This window comes from Rhinopithecus bieti, unplaced genomic scaffold, assembly GCF_001698545.2.
Source record: "Rhinopithecus bieti isolate Rb0 unplaced genomic scaffold, ASM169854v2 scaffold_19546, whole genome shotgun sequence".
Classification (NCBI taxonomy): Eukaryota; Metazoa; Chordata; class Mammalia; order Primates; family Cercopithecidae; genus Rhinopithecus; species Rhinopithecus bieti.
Window position 1 is genome coordinate 151,206 of NW_016809475.1, and position 18,288 is coordinate 169,493.

General features: G+C 41.0%; 1 protein-coding gene across 1 annotated transcript in view; it reads right to left on the minus strand.

The window, feature by feature from the left end:
- SP100 (SP100 nuclear body protein) overlaps positions 1-18,288 on the minus strand; it is a 121,930-nt gene that overhangs the window by 75,554 nt on the left and 28,088 nt on the right. The window contains exons 5-14 of the mRNA XM_017889516.1: positions 17,791-17,874; positions 15,532-15,594; positions 14,979-15,128; positions 14,432-14,515; positions 8,155-8,280; positions 7,038-7,121; positions 5,420-5,503; positions 3,240-3,293; positions 2,403-2,498; positions 546-599 (exon numbers count right to left, since the gene is read on the minus strand). Of these exons, the coding sequence (XP_017745005.1) occupies positions 546-599; positions 2,403-2,498; positions 3,240-3,293; positions 5,420-5,503; positions 7,038-7,121; positions 8,155-8,280; positions 14,432-14,515; positions 14,979-15,128; positions 15,532-15,594; positions 17,791-17,874 (879 nt within the window). The remainder of the gene's footprint in view (positions 1-545; positions 600-2,402; positions 2,499-3,239; positions 3,294-5,419; positions 5,504-7,037; positions 7,122-8,154; positions 8,281-14,431; positions 14,516-14,978; positions 15,129-15,531; positions 15,595-17,790; positions 17,875-18,288) is intronic.

The window sequence follows — 18,288 nt, forward strand, 5'->3', positions numbered from 1 at the left end:
GGAGAAATATTCCTACCACTAGGCTCCCCTTTGGCTTTGATCATCTGACCTGTTGGTCAAGATTGCTCCAGGAGCCCTCTCTGAGGCTGGGGCTGGGGACGACGTTGTTTCTTAAACTTCTTATCCTTTCATTATTAGTTTGCACATACTTCTGCTTCCATCTCAGTTTCTTATCCAAGGGAACCATGGAAGCAACATCTTAAAGATGTCAGAGCCTCCATCAACTGGGCCCTGAATAACTGTGTGGACACCCCTTCCACTCAGGAACTACTTTATTTATGTGAGTGAAAAATAAACTTCTATTGAACTTGTGCCTTTGAACATTTTGAGATTTATGTTTTATACTAGCCCAACTCATCTAGTTGAAAATGTAAAATGCCTCCATCTCAAAAAAAAAAACAAAAAACAGAAAATATAAAATGCAAATCATCTAAAATCCCAACAAATTAATTTTTTATTTTAAAGGATATAACAAAAAAACTGAATGTAGCTTTTTGTGGCAAAGAAAGACATTTGTTACATCAAGAGTTTTTAATTGCTCTTACGTCTCTTCCTGTTGGGTATTCCCCAAGTAGATGTACTTCTAGAAGTCACACGATCTAGAAAGTAAAGGAAAACCAAATCAATAATATCTAACTAAAAGATCTATAAGTCTTATGACTGCTTACACTGTTGACAGAATTTGGACTGCAAATATTCTCTGAGGATCATTTCTGTCTCTTCCCATCTAAGGGAAAGGGATTACTATGAAATGGAGCACAGACCCACAATCCTTTAGCCGTAATTGCAAAATCAGTGACCTTTCCTTTTTTTTTTTTTGAGACAGTGTCTCACTCTGTCAGCCAAGTTGGAGGGCAGTGGTGTAATCTTGGCTCACTACAGTCTTGACCTTCCAGGCTCAAATGATCCTTCCACCTCAGCCTCCCAAGTTATTGGGACTACAGGCATGCACACCATGTCCAGCTAATTTTTTGTATTTTTTTGTAGAAATGGGGTTTGCCGTGTTGCCCAGGCTGGTCTTGAACTCCGGGGCTCAAAAGATCCACCTGCCTCAGCCTCCCAAAGTGTTGGGATTACAGGCGTGAGTCACCACACCGGGTCTCAAAGATATTTTAATAAACAATATTGTTTTCATAGGTTTGCAGTTAACTAATTTGGCAGTGAATCTGGACTTGAGTTGCCATGAGTCCATGTAAAATCTTATCATATTTCGTGTGAATATTTATATAATTTGCTGTATAAACATTAGTATATTTGAGAATGGGATTCTTCCTGGATCCTACTGAGGTATTTTGTTGTATATAGAATATAAATCACATTGTCTAAAATAATAAAACATTTTTTGAACTTTGAAGTACATCTAGTTTTGAAGGTTTTATAGAGGATTATGAATGTTTATTAAGAATTCAGGCTGTTAGTCTTGTCTCTTCCCATAACTTTTCATATATGATGTGCAAAGAAAAGAGATCCTTAAGTGTGCTTGAGTTTCCCCATCTGTCAAATGGGGGGAACAATAGTTATCTTGCCCACATTTTAGGTTGTTGTAAAGATGCAAGAAGATCTTATTTACAAATACATTTTCAAATATCACTATTTGGCCAATTTCATGTTGGGGGCCATCTGTCAAAAGCTATGAATTGAATTTGATGTTAAGAACCAGGAGCCTGTCTTTCTGTCAATAACTAGAGAGTATGACCAGAAGCTTTGGAATTTTGAACAAGTTTGTGACAAAATCAAGCAATAACAGACTAATGTACCTTCTCTTCTCTATAAAACAGGGAATGGGCAGAAGTAGAAATCACTCCATAAATCCAATACTTTGGAGTTAATAGGTCTGGCAGTGATATGGTTTGGCTGTGTCCCTACCCAAATCTCATCTTGAATTCCCATGTGTTGTGGGAGGGACCTGGTGGCAGGTAATTGAATCATGGAAGCAGGTCTTTCCTGTGCTGTTCTCATGATAGTGAATAAGTCTCACAAGATCTGAATGATTATATAAGGGGGAGTTTCTCAGCACAAGCTCTCTTCTCTTGTCGGCCGCCAGGTGAGACGTGCCTTTCACCTTCTGCCATGATTGTGAGGCCTCCCCAGTCATGTGGAACTGTAAGTCCATTAAACCTCTTTCTTTTGTAAATTACCCAGCCTCAGGTATGTCTTTATCAGCAACATGAAAAAGGACTAATACAGGCAGTATGTAGTAAACAGGGCACTGCCACTCAACCACAACCATCTTGTTAAGTCTGAATTTAGAGTCACTTCTTTCTTTGCATTTTTCAAAATGACCAGATGAGTTAGATGCAGAGAACTGGCTCCTGGATAGCTGTTGTGCGTGCTCAGAGCACAGTGTACCAGGAAGAGATGCTCTGAAGTCAGAGCCCTGGAGTCAAGGGGGCTGTTCTTACCCTTCTCACCATGCTTGCTTCTCAGTGCCCTGCTTGAGACTTCTGGGGGCGCCTCCTCCTCACTGGAGTCTGAAAAGTTGTAGTCTTGTCCTATCACTGCAGAAAGGAGCAAATGTCCTTTGGAGGTCTCAATGTATGATAAGGGAACCAAGCCAGAAGAATATTCTATGAAAGGGAAACTAGGAAAAATTTGCGATGCTCTGAAATTTCAGGGCAAGAATGTCCGTGCCCTCAAACCTCCATGATCTGCCTTTTGATTCAAATTTTTGTGGCTCAAGGTTAGTATTTTATCCCTCACTGTCACCTGAGCCTGAGGCTGAGAAAATTTTAGCCCTAGTGGGCATCTCTGCTTTGTCTTGGCTCTCTGTCTTCTTACACCACATTATCTTTCTTTCTTTACTTGTCTCTTTGTGGATTTGTTGTGTTTTTTGTATATGGATTTGTATTTATTTATAAATTTGCTTCTCTCTCAGGGCAACCATGGAAGTCTAGGATCAAAGAAGGCAGATCTTCTACTTGCCTGCTTCCCTGAAGAACTGCTTGAAACAGAGTCCAACCTCTCCCCATCTAAAATCCTTGACATATTCAGTTGAAAAAAATATATACTTCTACCAAAAAAAATAAAACACCTTTTCTTGTGTTGGAGTCATTGACTTCTTTGGGTTCATATGTTATAGCAGTTAGCCAACCTAACTAATACAAAAGTTAAAATAGGAACCATTGAAATTTAAAGCAAATTTATATTTTACTTTGAAGGATATAGCAAGGAATTAGACTGACTCTTTCGTAGAAAATATTGTTCATTTATAACCATGAAGAGTTGTTATTTTCTCTTACCTCTTTTCCTAAACATTTCTCTGAATATAGATGATTTTCTGTAATCTGTGGGCTCTGTAAAGTAAAAGGGAGAAACCCGTTATTTGTATGCAAGAGACTTATAAATTCTATGACAACTGACACGGCAAATGGGCTTGGGTTAACAAGAAAGCTTTTTTTTTTTTTTTTTTTTTTGAGATGGAGTCTTGCTCTATCACCCAGGCTGGAGTGCAGTGGCGTGATCTTGGCACACTGCAGCCTCTGCCTCCCGGGTTCAAGTGATTCTCCTGCCTCAACCTCCTGAGTAGCTGGGATTATAGGCACGCGCCACCATGCCCAGCTAATTTTGTATTTTAGTAAAATGGGGTTTCACCATGTTGGTCAGACTGGTCTCGAACTCCTGAACTCAGGTGATCTGCCCGCCTTGGCCTCCCAAAATGCTGGGATTACAGGCGTGAGCCGTCACATCCCACCAATAATGAAATTTTGATGAGCATTTTTCTCTCTCTCCTTCTAGTGAATCCAGTTCTGGAGGTTCAGGGTCATAATGTTGGGATCCTGCCCAGCAATCCCTGTAATCCTCTGTGTGTATTATTTGGAAATGCCTCTTTTTTATTAATTTTTTTCAACTTTTATTTTAGGTTTGGGGATAAACGTGAAGGTTTGTCACATGGGTAAATGTGTGTCACAGGAGTTTGTTGTACAGATGATTTCGTCATGCAGGGATTAAGCCCAGTACTCAATAGTTATCTTTTCTGCTCCTCTCCCTCCTCCAACCGTCCATCCTCAAGTAGACCCGAGTGTCTGCTGTTTCCTTCTTTGTGTTCATAAGTTCTTATTATTTAGATCCCACTTACAAGTGAAAACATGTGGTATTTGGTTTTCTGTTCCTGTGTTAGTTTGCTAAGGATAATAGCCTCCAGCTCCATTTATGTTCTCTCAAAATACATGATCTCGTTCTTTTTCATTTTTTTTTTGAGACAGGGTCTCACTCTGTCACCCAGGCTGGAGTGCAGTGGCACAGTCGTAACTTACTGCAGCCTCAATTTCCCAGGCTCCAGTGACTCTCTCACCTCAGCCTCCCAAGCTTTTTTTTTTTTTTTTTTTTTTTAATGGAGTCTCGCTCTGTCACCCAAGTTGTAGTGCAATGGCATGATCTCGGCTCACTGCAACATCCCTCTCCCGGGTTCAAGTGATTCTTCTGCCTCAATCTCCTGAGTAGCTGGGACTACAGGTCGAATGCCACCACGCCCAGCTAATTTTTGTATTTTTAGTAGAGACAGGGTTTCACCATATTGGCCAGGATGGTCTCGAACTCCTAATCTCGTGATCTGCCCATCTTGGCCTCCCAAAGTGCTGGGATTACAGGAGTGAGCCACCGCACCCAGCCCATGCCCGGCTAATTTTTATATTTTTGGTAGAGATTGAGTTTCTCCATGTTGTCCAGGCTGATCTCAAACTCCTGAGCTCAAGCAACCCACCTGCCTCAGCCTCCTAAAGTGCTGGGACTGTAGGTGTGACCCACCGTGCCTGGTTGTAAATGACTCTTAAACACCACTAGCTCCCATTTTCTCACATATAAAGCAGGGATAAACTAGTTACCCTACCTCCCTGTTAAGGTTTTTGTGATGGGGAAATGAAGGTTCATTTACAAAAGCCCTGTGAAAAATCACAATGTAAGCCAATGAGTGAACTATAATTTGGGTTTGGGTGTAGCCGAAGTCCCCCCTTTTTTGTTTCTCCATTAATAATTAAATAGCAGCACAAATTATTCTTTGAAGACTTTCAGAGCTTGTAATTAAGACAATATTATCAATGAATAAAGGAAGACTGTGCTTATCATGCTCTATCAAATATAAAGGGTAGTAGTAGAGAGTAAGTACATTATTTCAACCCTTAAAATAATAACTCTTGATAGTTTGTTGTTAAAAAAGACTGTTATTTTACTAGAATATTTTTGCTACATTTTCAATGTATCAGTCAATTGAACCAATCCAGTTTAACCAGAGTTTATAATGTCTTCCTAATGTCTTCCGTTTCTCAATAGGGCCAGAGAGGTTAAATGTAGAAAGTGGTATTCTAGAATTTACAGAATCAAGGCATAAGGAGACCACTCGGAATGAAATTAATCAAGAAAACAGAATTCTGGATTTGTACTCTGGATATTCTGCAGCCTCGGGTTGCAACTCTAATATTCTTACCTGGTACAGTCTGGGGTCGTGAGCAAGTAGCTTCTTGGCCCTCCTTTTCCTCATTTGATTCTAAAGAGTTGTCATTATTGATCACTGCACAGAAGAATGGGATTCTTTAGAGGTCTCAGTGTGTGACCAAGGAATCAATTCAGTAGGAAATTCCCTAATAAGAAAACCTAGAAAACCTTGAAAATGCGTGCAAGTCCTCGCCTGTACACAGGCCACGCTTGTCTTGATCCTTTCAAGCTACCTGCATTGTGGGTTAGCGATACTCCATTCTTGTCTCCGGAGGGAAATTTTGGTTTGCTTGGCCTTTGCCTTCCCACACTCCTTTTACTTCTTATCCCTTCTACTTGCCACTCCACATTTCCTTTGTTTCTGCTTCTGTTTTTCATGCAGGGAGACCTTGAAGATCTTCTGTTAAAGATGTGAGCCTCTTCTACCTCCCACCAACACAGTGCCTTCCTGAATTGTTTACAAGGCTGAGAAATAACTTCCTCTTGTGTTTGAGCCAAAGACATATTTTGGGACTAATTTTTAGAGCAGTTTGCTTACACCAAGATCAAAGTTAGAGTACGTACTGTCTAAAAACTAATGCAAATTTACATTTTACTTTGAAAGATGCAGTGAGCAATTAGAATGAATGTATTACTACATTGTTATTGTGTAACATCAAGATGAGGTTCTTCTTTGCTCTTAGGTCTTTCCCTAGTGTATTTTCCCTAAAGTGGCATGTTTCTAATATCCCCTGGATCTAGAAAGTAAAGGGCAAAACAAATCAACCAATTTGCACACTAAAAAGTTATAAATCTTATGACAACTCATGCTGCAAATAGGATTGAGATAATAAAAGATTTTAATAATGTTTCTGTCTTTCATTTCACACAGGAAGTAACTCCGAATCCAGGACACTAGTCTTATCTTCCCTTTAATTTATCATGAGATTGTGGAGATGACTTTGAAACATTTATGTAATTGTGTTCTCTCTTCTAGGAAACAAGGATGAGAATCTCTATTCTGTTTACCCTTTTAAGGTTATCGTAAATTTAAAAGTAAGACAATTTGCAAAAGTCTTTTGAAAAATCACTAAATGTGCCATGACTTGCTGAAGAACTCTGTCAGTAACAATACTTCAGGTTTCAGAATACATTATCTCAGGTGTTTATTTTTGCCAACACCAGATAGTTGGATGAGATGTCTTTTGACCCTATTCAAAGTTTGTGATCAGATGACAATAAGATCTTCCCATAAAGGAATATTCAGCTTTCTATTCTCTATAAAAGTCACTATATAAATCTAACATTATATAGACATAGCAACTAGTTAGTTTTAAAAACAAACTCATCACTTTGCTAGCCTATTCCTGCTATATAATCAATGTATGGGTATGAATATTGATTAATAGAATCCATCAAGAAAGAAGGCTAATTCTCAAAAATAAGTTTATAACAATTTCTTGTCTCTCTGCATTTTCCAAAAAGGTCAAGTAAAATTAATGCAAAGAATGGGATCCCAGGATAAACTGGACCCATTGTACAGAATGAGCTCAGAATAAAATGCATCAGGAAACAGTAGCTCTTAAATCAGATTCCCACAGCCCAAGTCTTGCTCTCCCAAACTTCCTTACCAGGCTCATTTCTCAGTGGTGAGATGAAGACTTCTGGGGGCTCATCAACATCGGTGGATCCTTCAGAGTCCTCACTGCTGATGACTGCACAAAGGAGCAAAAACCATTAAGAGTCTCAGGGTATGACCAAGGAGTCCACCCACCAGGAAATTCCACAAATAGAGCACTAGGAAGACCCGGGAAGCTAAGTTAACTCAAGACCCTGGAGTGCTCCTGGAATGCATGCCACCTGCAGTTTGTTCCAGGTTCTTAACCAAAAGCTGATAAAATTGACACACAGAAGGCAGTTGTGCCCATCCACTGACACTGTTCTTACCCCAACCCTCATTCTACTTTTTTCTTTCACTCTCATTTTACTTCTCATCTTTCTTCTTTGTTCTGCCATCTCCCCTGCTTCTGCCTCTGTTTCTGGTGATGGTGTCTCTTTATACCTCTCTTTGTCTGGTATGTTTCTCCCCCCACCTCCTCTTGTGAATATCTTGGCTCCCTGATCTTTTTTTTTTTTTAAACTCCTCTCCCACGACTCCCTCTTTTACTTTATTTTATTTGTATTTATTTTTATTTTTTCCTTTTTTCTTTCTTTTTTTTTTTTTTTGAGCCAGAGTGTTGCTCTGTTGCCCAATCTGGAGTGCAGTGGCAGAATCTTGGCTTACTGCAACTTCCACATCCCTGGCTCAAACGATGCTCCTGCTTCAGCTTCCTAAGTTGCTGGGACTACAGACATGTGTCATCTTGTCTGGCTAATTTTCATATTTTTTGTAGAGATGGGGTTTCGCCATTTTGCCCAGGCTGATCTCGAGCTCCTGGACTCAAGTGATCCACCCGCCTTAGCCTCCCAAAGTTCTGGGGTTACAAGCATGAGCCAGCCCTCTCTGACTTCGGAAACAGCCTCTCTGACATTCTTACTGATTACCTCCATTTCTGTCTTCTGGTATTTTCCCAGCTCCCAAGGACTTTCTTCTGTCACGCTGAAGACTCACTGCATCAGGTACCAGCCCCTTTCCCTTCCTGCCTCCATCCCAGATACCTGCACTGCCCCGATGGGCCCTGATGAAGTCCCCGACCCCCTTACCTGGTAACCTGTGACACAGTTACAACTTCTCCCAGTCAGCCTTACCTATTATGTCAGATGCCTGGGCTTGGCATTCAGCATTTGAAGTAAAATATGGCTTTTCCTTTTTTATATCCACCAGTCGCACAGAACAGGAATTAATTTGGATTCCATGGTTGTGTGGCTCTGCCCCTGGGCCAAATTGTAATAAATGAAGAATTTTCATTTGTCTCCCCAGTGGACCTCCTTCACTATCATTAATAATTCCTCCTCTCTGCAATTTCACTCCTGGGGCTTCACCCCACCTCCCTGTTTTTCCTTTTGCTCAACTCTGTCCCTTCCTTTGTGCCTCTCTTGGCTCTGTTTTGTTTTTTACCTTTCCCTTTCCCTACTCTTCTCATCCTTCGATGGTTAATATTTTGCCTTTTTTTAAAAAATAGAAATTATAATGGTAGCATAAGACAGATGAATAAAGGTGGGTTTTGAATGATCACAAAGGAAGTAAATCACTTTGATCAAAAAACAAATTACCAATACCCCAGAGACCTCCTCGCGACACTTCCCACTAACTGTTCCAACTTGCTCAAAGCCAACTACCATCGGGGTTTCAAACACCGAGATTAATTTTGCTTGCTGTGTAATTTATATAAATTGAATCATCTCTTTTCTCTCGCTCTTTCTCTCTCCCCCTACTTCTCTCTCAATGTATATAGATCTCCCCAAAGAAGCCAAATCCCCCAAAATTATATGTATATTTTATTCAACATGCTTGTGAAAGTCATCTGTATTCATTTTGAATAATTATTTTCACTACTAGATAGTATTCCATTATAGAAATAAGCCATGGATTATTTATTCATTTGTGCAATTTCAAGCATTTAGCTTCTATGAATAATGCTGCCCTGAGCATTCTTTTCTATGTGTTTTGGTAACATAACACACATTTCTGTTGGTTTCTGTTGAGGAATGTAATTGTTGAGTTATAGGGTATGTATATTTTCAGCTTTGGAAGATTACCCCCAACTGTTTTCCCAAAAGCAGAGATGAAAGAAAGAGAGCTTGGCAAATTCCAGTAAGTAAAGGAAGCTTAGTGTGGTGGGAATGTGGCATGAAGGGGTGAGAAGAGGGTGATGGGGAATGTGCAGGTGCGTGGTAGGCATCCTTCAATTCACCACTCCAAGCAGTGTTGACCTACTGCTAAGGGCCACATGAAGGCACTGGGTTTCAAACAGGAGAGTCATATCAATTGGTTTCTATTTTGGAAAATCCATTCAGCTGAGGTGCAGACTTGAGAGGAGCAAGATTGGGGGCCAGACAGGAGACTGTTCCTCTAATTTTAGTGAGAGTGACAGGGATCTAGATTAGGATGTTTGTGCTGGAGATGAAGAGAAATGGACAAGTTAGAGATATTTTAAAGTTGGGATTGACAGAAGTGGCAAATGAAATGATGATTGTTTTAAGCCACTAAGTTTCAGGATGGTTTGTTACATTACACAGCAATAGATGACAGATGCAGCTTTTGAAGAGAGATGTTCTTCAGGTCTTTAAATAAAGGTCTTCAGGCAATTGGGGAAAGGAGTCAAGAGGACAGGTCTGAGTTGGAGATGTATGTTTAGAAATCAACAGATCCTAGATGGTGATTGAGCCATGGAGAGGAAGTGATGCCTGAGGAGAGGCCTCTTGTAATCTGGGGGTGGAGATGGAGTCACAGGGGCCATTTCGATAAGGGGGCAGCTGGTCCTCCATAGTAATAGGACAAGCCCTGTGCCTCCTTTCCAGTTCTTGTCTCCTCAGATCAGAGAATGTCTTGATTTGTCTTCTCTCTTCCCTTCTTTGCGTGATCCACTCTCTACCAATTTTTCATTCACTGGCCTTTAACTTATTTTCCGCATACTTCTCTTTGTGCCTCCCTCCATTTTTCCTATTTCTTGGTATTTTTTTCCCCTCTATATTTTTTTCTATTCGTACTCTTTTTATCTATGCTTTTTAAAAATTACTGTCTCTTAGAGTCAGAACTAGGGTGAGATGAAGGTGGTACCTTGGGTGCCTTGAAATTTAAGGAAGCTCAGTCTCACATGCCAACTGAGATCTCCTTACATACTGTGCCCTGATGGCCTCCCTGCCTCACCTCGTGCCAGGCCTGTTGTCCCCTACGTAATGTTGCATCTCTGTTACATTTCCTACCTGCTTTGAGTCGGCCTTTATTTCTTAATTATTAATGTTACCTCTGCAAGCTTCTTCTATGTCACTTTTTTTCTCCAAAAACACTTTTGCATCTGATGTGTCAGCGCTACATCACTTTTTGTCTTTCTATATCTTCCTCATCTCAAACATTCCAGTCATTAGCAAAGGTCTCTTCCAGTGCCATTGTCTACCACACCAGAGTCCCTCCACTTGCCATTCTTTCCTGAAGGTCTTTCACCTGGGCTTCCTTCCTTTGCAAATCTGACAAGCAGCATCATGCATAATTTCTATGTTTTCATGATAACTTTTGAAAAGTAACTTGCAACATATTTCTATTCATCAACTCCACAACATGGCAATGTACGGATACCATGTCACTTTATCTAAAATCTGTTTCACTCATACACGGTTGGTCCTTGAACAACGAGTCCACTTGTATGCAGATTCTCTTCCACCTCTGCCACCCCTGAGATGGCAAGACCAGCCTGTCCTCTCCTTCCTCTTCCTCAAACTACTCAATGATGAGGATGAAGATCTTTATGATTATCTATTGCCACTTAATGAATAGTAAATATATTTTCTCTTCCTTATGATTTTCTTAATAACATTTTCCTTTGGAGATCTTACTTCATTGTGAGAATACAGCACATAATACATATGGAAAATATGTGTTATCATCTGTTTATGTTAGCAGTAAGGCTTCTGGTCAACAGCAGTTAAGTTTTGGGGAAGGTAAAAGTTATGTGCAAATTTTTGACTGTATAGGGCATTGGTACTCTTAACCCCCCCACCCAGTGTCCAGGGGTCAACTGTATTTTGTTATTTAATATTCCCTAGTTAACCTCTTTTGTATTCTTTCTTCTTGCATTCTCTAACCAGGGACAGTCCCTCCGTTAAAAAGATTCACTCTCTTTTTCCCTTCCATCTCATACCTGTTAAAAGCAGCCAGAGGCTGTGAACAAAGTCTGTGTGTCTTGGGTGGGAGTAGGCAGTTAGTATAAGAAAACAAAGGAAAGTTTTGTGCTTATAGAGAAATAAAGATATAATTAGAAAATTGGGGAGAAGCAGAGCAAGATGGCAGAATAGGACTCTCCAGCCTTCCTTCCCCTGCAGAAACACTGATGTGAACAACTACCTATGCATGAAAACACCTTTGCAAGAGCTGAGGAAACCAGATGAAAGATCACAGCACGTGGGTGTAACACAGAAATAAGAAGGAGTACATTGAAAAGGGCAGGAAGAAAAGTTTCACTGTGTCACCTTCTCCAACTCCAGGAAGCACAGCACTGAGAGAGATACCATATGCTTGGGGAAAGGAGAAGGAAGTGAGCACAAGACTTTGCCTTAGACCCAAACCACAGAAACGTCTTCAATAAAATCGGGCTCCCAAAGCCCCAGACTCTAGCCAGTACCCATGGTCGGAACCTCCAAGCTCACCTTGACCCCAACCTAAATCTTGCAGCCCCAGGATTCGGTCCAGCCCTGCAAACTCAGTCTCCAGCCTCCTACAGCTCTATTTCAGCCTCAATGACCCCACGATCCAGACCAGACTGAGTGACAAAGTGGACCCAGTGGCACTGGGCTTTAGGCCCATCCCAGCAGCAAGCTGGCTTCAATAGCACTGGGCTTCAGGCCTGAAGTGCCTAAAGAAGCCTGCACCAGTGGTGTAGAACCCTGCAGATTCTGGTTCAAGGTTCCCCCCAGCACATATCTGCCCACTGGTTGTCCTAGGCACCAGACTAGCCTGCTTGAGGACTCTAGTAGCAAACCTGCCCTTGCACCATGCCAGATGGCCTTCCTAGAATCTTTAAATAGGGTGAAAGGCTTTCCCGGACAAAGTCAGCCTGCAAAGACTAAAATAATTCCTACTTTCTTAATTGCACAGACATAAATGTAAGGCAACAAGAAACATCAAAACCAAAGAGACATAACATGACCAAAAGAGCACAATAATCTCCCCACAGCAGACCCCAAAGCAATGGAGATAACAAACTGCCTTACACAGAATTCAAAATAATTGTTTTAAGTAATCTCAGCAAACCTTAAGAAAATATAGAGAAACAATTCACTAAAATCAGGAAGACAATAAATGACCAAAATGAGAAATTTAACAGAGATATTGAAATTACCTAAAAAATCAAACAGAAATTCTGGAGCTGAAAAACACAATGAATGAAATTTAAAAAGGCATCAGAGAGCATCAACAGCAGAACTGATCATGCAGAAGAAAGAATATGAACTCAAAGACAGGTTATTTGAAATACAGTCAGAGAACAAAAAGAAAAAAGAATGAAAAGTCATGAAGAAAGCTTACAGAATTTATGAAACACATCAAAAGAGCAAATATTTGAATCACAGGAATTCATAAAAGGGAAGAGAAAGACAAAAGTAGAAAGTTAATTTAAAGAGATAATAGTATAAAACTTTGCCAATCTGGTAAAAGACATAAATTTCCAGGTACAAGAAGGTCAATGGTCTCCAATCAGATTCAGTGCAAACAAGACTATACCAAAACATACTATAATAAGCTGTTAAGATTCAAGGACAAAGAGAGAATCCTGAAAGCAATAAAAGTAAAGAAACAACTAACATATGAGGCAAGGTCATGAAAAAACCAGGCATGGTGGCTTACATCTGTAATCCCAGCACTTTGGGAGGCTGAGGTGAAAGCACTGCTTGAGCCCAGAAATTTGAGACCTGACTGGGCAACATAGGGCAATCCTGTCTCTATAAATAATGAAAAAAAAAAAAAGAGTCAGATGTGGTGGTACATGCCTGTCATCTCAGCTAATCAACAGAGTGAAGAGACAACCTACAGAATGGGAGAAAATATTTGCAAACCATGTATCTGATAAAGGTTATTATCCAAAATACATAAGGAGCTCAAACAACTCAATATTAAAAACAAAAAACAAACAAACAGATTTTTAAATGGGCAAAGGACCTGAATAAACATTTCTTAAGGGAACACAAGCAAATGGCTAACAGATATGTGAAAAAATGCCTTGCCTCGGAAATCATCAAGAAAATGCAAATTAAACCACAATGAACATCACCACGTACTGATTAGGATGGCTATTATCAAAAAGACTAAAGATAACAAATGTTGGTGGGGATGTGCAGAAAAGGGAACTTTTGTACACTGTTGCTGGGAATGTAAATTGCTACAATCACTAAGAAAAACAATATGGAGTGTCCTCAAATAAATAAAAAGTAGAACTACTCATACAATCCATGAATTCCACTACTGAATATATATTCGAGGGATATGAAATCAGTACAGATGCTCCTAGAGTTACAATGGGACCACATTTCCATAAACCTACCATAAACTGAACATATCATAAGTCAAAAATGCATTTAATACTTCAATAAACCCATTGTAAAGTTGAAAATCATAAGTCTAACCATCATACATCAGGGGCCGTCTGTATATGGAAGAGATATCTGCACTCCCATGTTCATTGCAGCAGTATTCACAATAGCCAAGATATAGAAACAATCTAAGTATCTACCAATGGGTGATAAGGAAAATATATACACAATGAAATACATCTACACACTGAAATACTATCTAGGCTTTGAAAACGAAGAAATCCTGTTATTTGCAACAACAACCATGAACCTGGAGGATATTACGTTACGTCAAATAAGACAGGCACAGAAAGACATATATGACATCTCACTTATATGTAGAGGGTAATAAAGTTGAATTTATAGAAGTTGAGAGTATACGGTGGTAACAGAGGCTGGGGATATGAGGATGAGGACTGGGGAGACGTTAGTCCAAGGATACAAAATTTCAGTTAGATAGGAGAAATACATTAAGAGATCTATTATACAACACGATTAATATAGTTAATAATGTATTGTATTCTTTAAGATTACTGAGAGAATAGATTTTGCGTTATTACCACAAAAACAATAAGTACCTGAGGTAATATTTATGCTAATTAGCTCTATGGTAATTATTTATGCTAATTTGCTAGTTAGCCTTTTCACAATGTGTACATATTTCAAAACAACATGTAATGATAAATACATCCAGTTTTTAATTTTAAAAAGTAGTTATGATGGTAAAACAACAACCAACCAACCAACAAATGTATAGTGTCCGAATAAGAAAGGAAAGAAAATAGGCAAGGTAAGCAATAATTACCTTCTTCATCACAGGGCAATGGGCAGGGCGTCTCCCTTCCAGCATCCCCATTATTCACTTGGATAGTGACTTGTTCACAGGACTCTGGAGATAAATGAGATCACAGCTGAGAATCCAGTGGAGCCTTGCTCTGTCCTATTTCCATTTGGTTAGACCTCACCCTGCTTCTCCTTTCTTCTCCTGTTTCTACCTATACCCCTGTCTGCATATATTGCTGCATGAAGGTGTTTGTGCTTTATTGATTCCTGGCCAATCTCTCTCTACTTTCTCCTTTTGCCTTTTGTTTCTGTCTCTCTTCTTTGGTGAGACTCTGCAACTCTTCCCCTTTCTCTCTCAGTTTTTTGCTTCTAGCTTTCTTCCTCCAGGTCTTTGTCATCAGTATGTCAGTGCATCAGGCTCATCTGTATATCAGGCCCCCTCTGTGTCTGTGTGATTTTCCCCTGCTTGTTAAACAGGTGTCTCCTTGCATTGTGCATTAGACTCTTCCTCTGCTACCAGCCAGGGCCCCTTGGCTCGTCCCCATTCACGCGAACCCAGTCAGTCTTACCTGTTGGCTCAGCCTTTTGGGCACGTTGTTCATTTGTTTGTTGGCTTCCTAGCGAACCATTTTTGTCACTGGTTGTACCTTTTCTCTCTGCATTTATCTCTTCTGTTTCACAGGGGTGCTCTGAGAGTCCATTTTCAGGTGGGGTTGTACCTAAACCATGGTTTGATTCACAGGTATTTTATTTGCCCCCTGCTGCCCGTTACTCCCTTCCAACCACTACAGCATGGGCCACTGATGGATGTAAGGTCAAGGCACCAAGCAAAAGCCAGATTCAAGCAGATGCAGGCAGAAAATGGTGAAGCAGGCCATATGGGTAAAACGACCAGGCTCAGCGGCACCAGGAACAAGCAGCAAGTGTGCTTAAGGGGTGTGGGAGGAAGAAACCCTCCTAGGCAAGATAAGGACTTGTTACTTAAATCCCCAAAATGGAAAAACTGTAGACGCAAAAACTGAAAATTCTGGGCAATCATTAACACGAAGAGGCAACCCCACAGCACGTTCCAGAATGGGGCAAGAGTAGCAGAGGCTCAAAGAGTAGTAAACAGGAACAAACCATCGTGAGATGGGGAACCCGAACGGGGCCAAGTCAGGCTTCGAAAAGAGTTTTCACCAGTTCCTGGCAGGAAGAAATTAGAAGTTTATTTCAGAAATTGAGGTATGGATCTTGCCATCTCTCCTAATCCCTTTTTGGTCTCTGTAATGTAGGAGTTAAAGACCCCATCTAAGTCTCAGTGCAGAGGCCATGTGGAGCTGGCAGATGCCACCTAATTATTGAAGTCAGACTCCAGCCTTGAGAGTAGGGGACTGGGTCAGCTGCACACCTGGCTGACAGGGGCCTTGACCAGACAACCCTGCTGAGTGTCCTCTGTGATACACTCCAGTAACTGACTATGGCAGAGGGATCCTGCCTTTGTCCCCAGAGCTACCCTGCCCAGGGCCATTAACTCAGTTTCTTCGAAGTTCTGGTTGCCTCATACCCACCCCTTTTTACACAACACCCTCCCTCTCCACATCTGTTTATGCTTTCTCATTGACTTTTCCATGAGGACTCAGTGTCTGAGTAGCCTCTGCTTCCTCCAGCTGTTGGTATTCTTTTTTTCTGGATCTTTTTGTCTACAAATATTTCCTCATTTTATTTCATTTTCTGTTTTATTTTTTTAGATTCCCTGGACAGCACAGAGTTAGGAATGCAGGCTCTGGGGTAGAACACCTGGGTTTTTCCTTGTTCCTCTGACCCTAGGTGAACTCCATTTGTGGTATCTCTGAATTTCAGTTACCTTGTCTGCAAAATAGGCATATAAGTAATATTAATCTCCAATGGCTGTCATGAGCATTAAACCAACTGCCACAGAGTAGATGTTCAATCAAAGTGAACTGTTAACGGCATGGTGATTTTTGTTGTCTTTTACCCCTTTTTACAGTTTCATTTCCCTTCCTTCGTCCTCTAGGTACTTACATCTCTTCCATGTGTACCACTTCCTTTCTGAGTCTCTCTACATGACTGCCTTTCTCTTTGAATATTCCTGCTCTTAAACAACACCCTCACATTTAAATTTTTCCCCTATTCTGCCATCACCAAGTATCTCCCGTGATATCACAAGAAATATACATTTCAGTCTTCATTCCCTGCTCCTGGTCAGAGCTCCTAAAACCCTTGAAACATCCCAAGTCATGACAAGTGAAAAGAGCACTTTCTGTTATTCATAACAAGCCCCTTTCGACCACATCTGGGTTCACGTTAATGAGGTAACTTTTGGAAAGCCCCTAAAGATTGGGGGGTGGTTGCCAGGGGAGCTGAATGTGAGATTAGACGGTTGGAACTTTCAGCTCCACCTCTTGACCTCCAGGGAGGGGAGAGGAGGGATGGAGGTTAACTTAATAATCAGGTACCAATGATTTAATCAATTCAGACTGTATAATGGAATATCCATAAAGAACCCTAAGTGACTGGGTTCAGAAATCCTCTGGGTTGGCAAACACATGGAAGTGCCAGGAGAGTCATGTCCCAGAGAGGGCAGAAGCTCTGTGCCCTTCCCCACGCTTTGCCCTACGTATTTCTTCCGCTTGGCTGTTCTTGAGTTGTATCCTTTATAATAAATGTCAGATATAAGTCAACATTTCCATGCGCTCTGTGTGATCTACTAGGAAAGTATCAAAGCCATTGAAGGCCTTGTGGGAAACTCCAATTTACAGGAAGTTGGTCGGAAGCACAGGCCACAACCTGAGACTCGCAACTGGCATCTGAAGTGGGGGGCATTCTTATGGGAATGCGCTATTAACCTGTGGAGTCTGTGCCAAGTCTGGGCAATTAGTGGCAGAACTCAATTAAATTATAAGATATCAGGCGGCATCTGCAGAGAATTGGAGAACGGATTGGTGTGGGGAGACCACCCACATGTTCGGTGTCAGAAGTGTTGTGAATATGACAGTACAGGTAAAACAGGAGCCTTTCTTTCTCCAAGGGTCTCCTCTTTGATGTTGACCATGGACCATGCGCTGTGGTTCTTAACCCTTCACAACTTCACACAGATCCCCTACAGGGAACTTTCTAAATCACAATTACTTCTAGGTAGCTGGCATCTGTCAATCTGGCCTAGTGACACACTTGGCTCTGATTCCCTCATGGTTATTGAGCCAACTATGTCTCGTCATGGCCACTTCTCCAGGACCCTGCATCTGGTTAGGAGCTCATATAACCCCCACCTTGACTTCTCCATGGTCCTTCCGTGTGTCTTCCTTGATTCACCATCTCCACTCAGAACCTTGGATCCCTAACGTCTCTTAGAGACAGTTTTTATTCTGTCATTTTTACCTTGTTCAAGACTTAGTTGGACGCCAGGCCTCTCCTCCCTCTCTTCTCCATCACTTTCTCGGAGAGGCAATTTGTCTTGGATTACTGAAGAGCGGGAGAGAGAAGACGCAATTAGAGATCTACAGGGACCAGGGACAATGTCTGGAAATCATGCTTTTAGGAATTTCCAGTCCTCGGGTGACTCAGAGCTCAGAGGGTTCCACATGACCTAAAGTTCTCCTGTTATCCCCTGGGACAGAGAAGAGAAGACCCCAACAATGAAGCCTTTATTGTCCTACACAGAAAGGAGACACTCAAGATTCAAGGATAAGGGAGTAATGGAAACATTGTGAGCTATGTTACCCTCAAAATTGTCAGATGGCAGGGTAGGTGTATATCAAGTGTAAGGAAGAAACTGGGGAATTCCCTGAGGAGAAGGTCTCAAGTCCTAGAGAGATTCCATTTTTTTATAATCAGCCAGGTGCAGTGGCTCACACCTGTAATCACAGCACTTTGGGA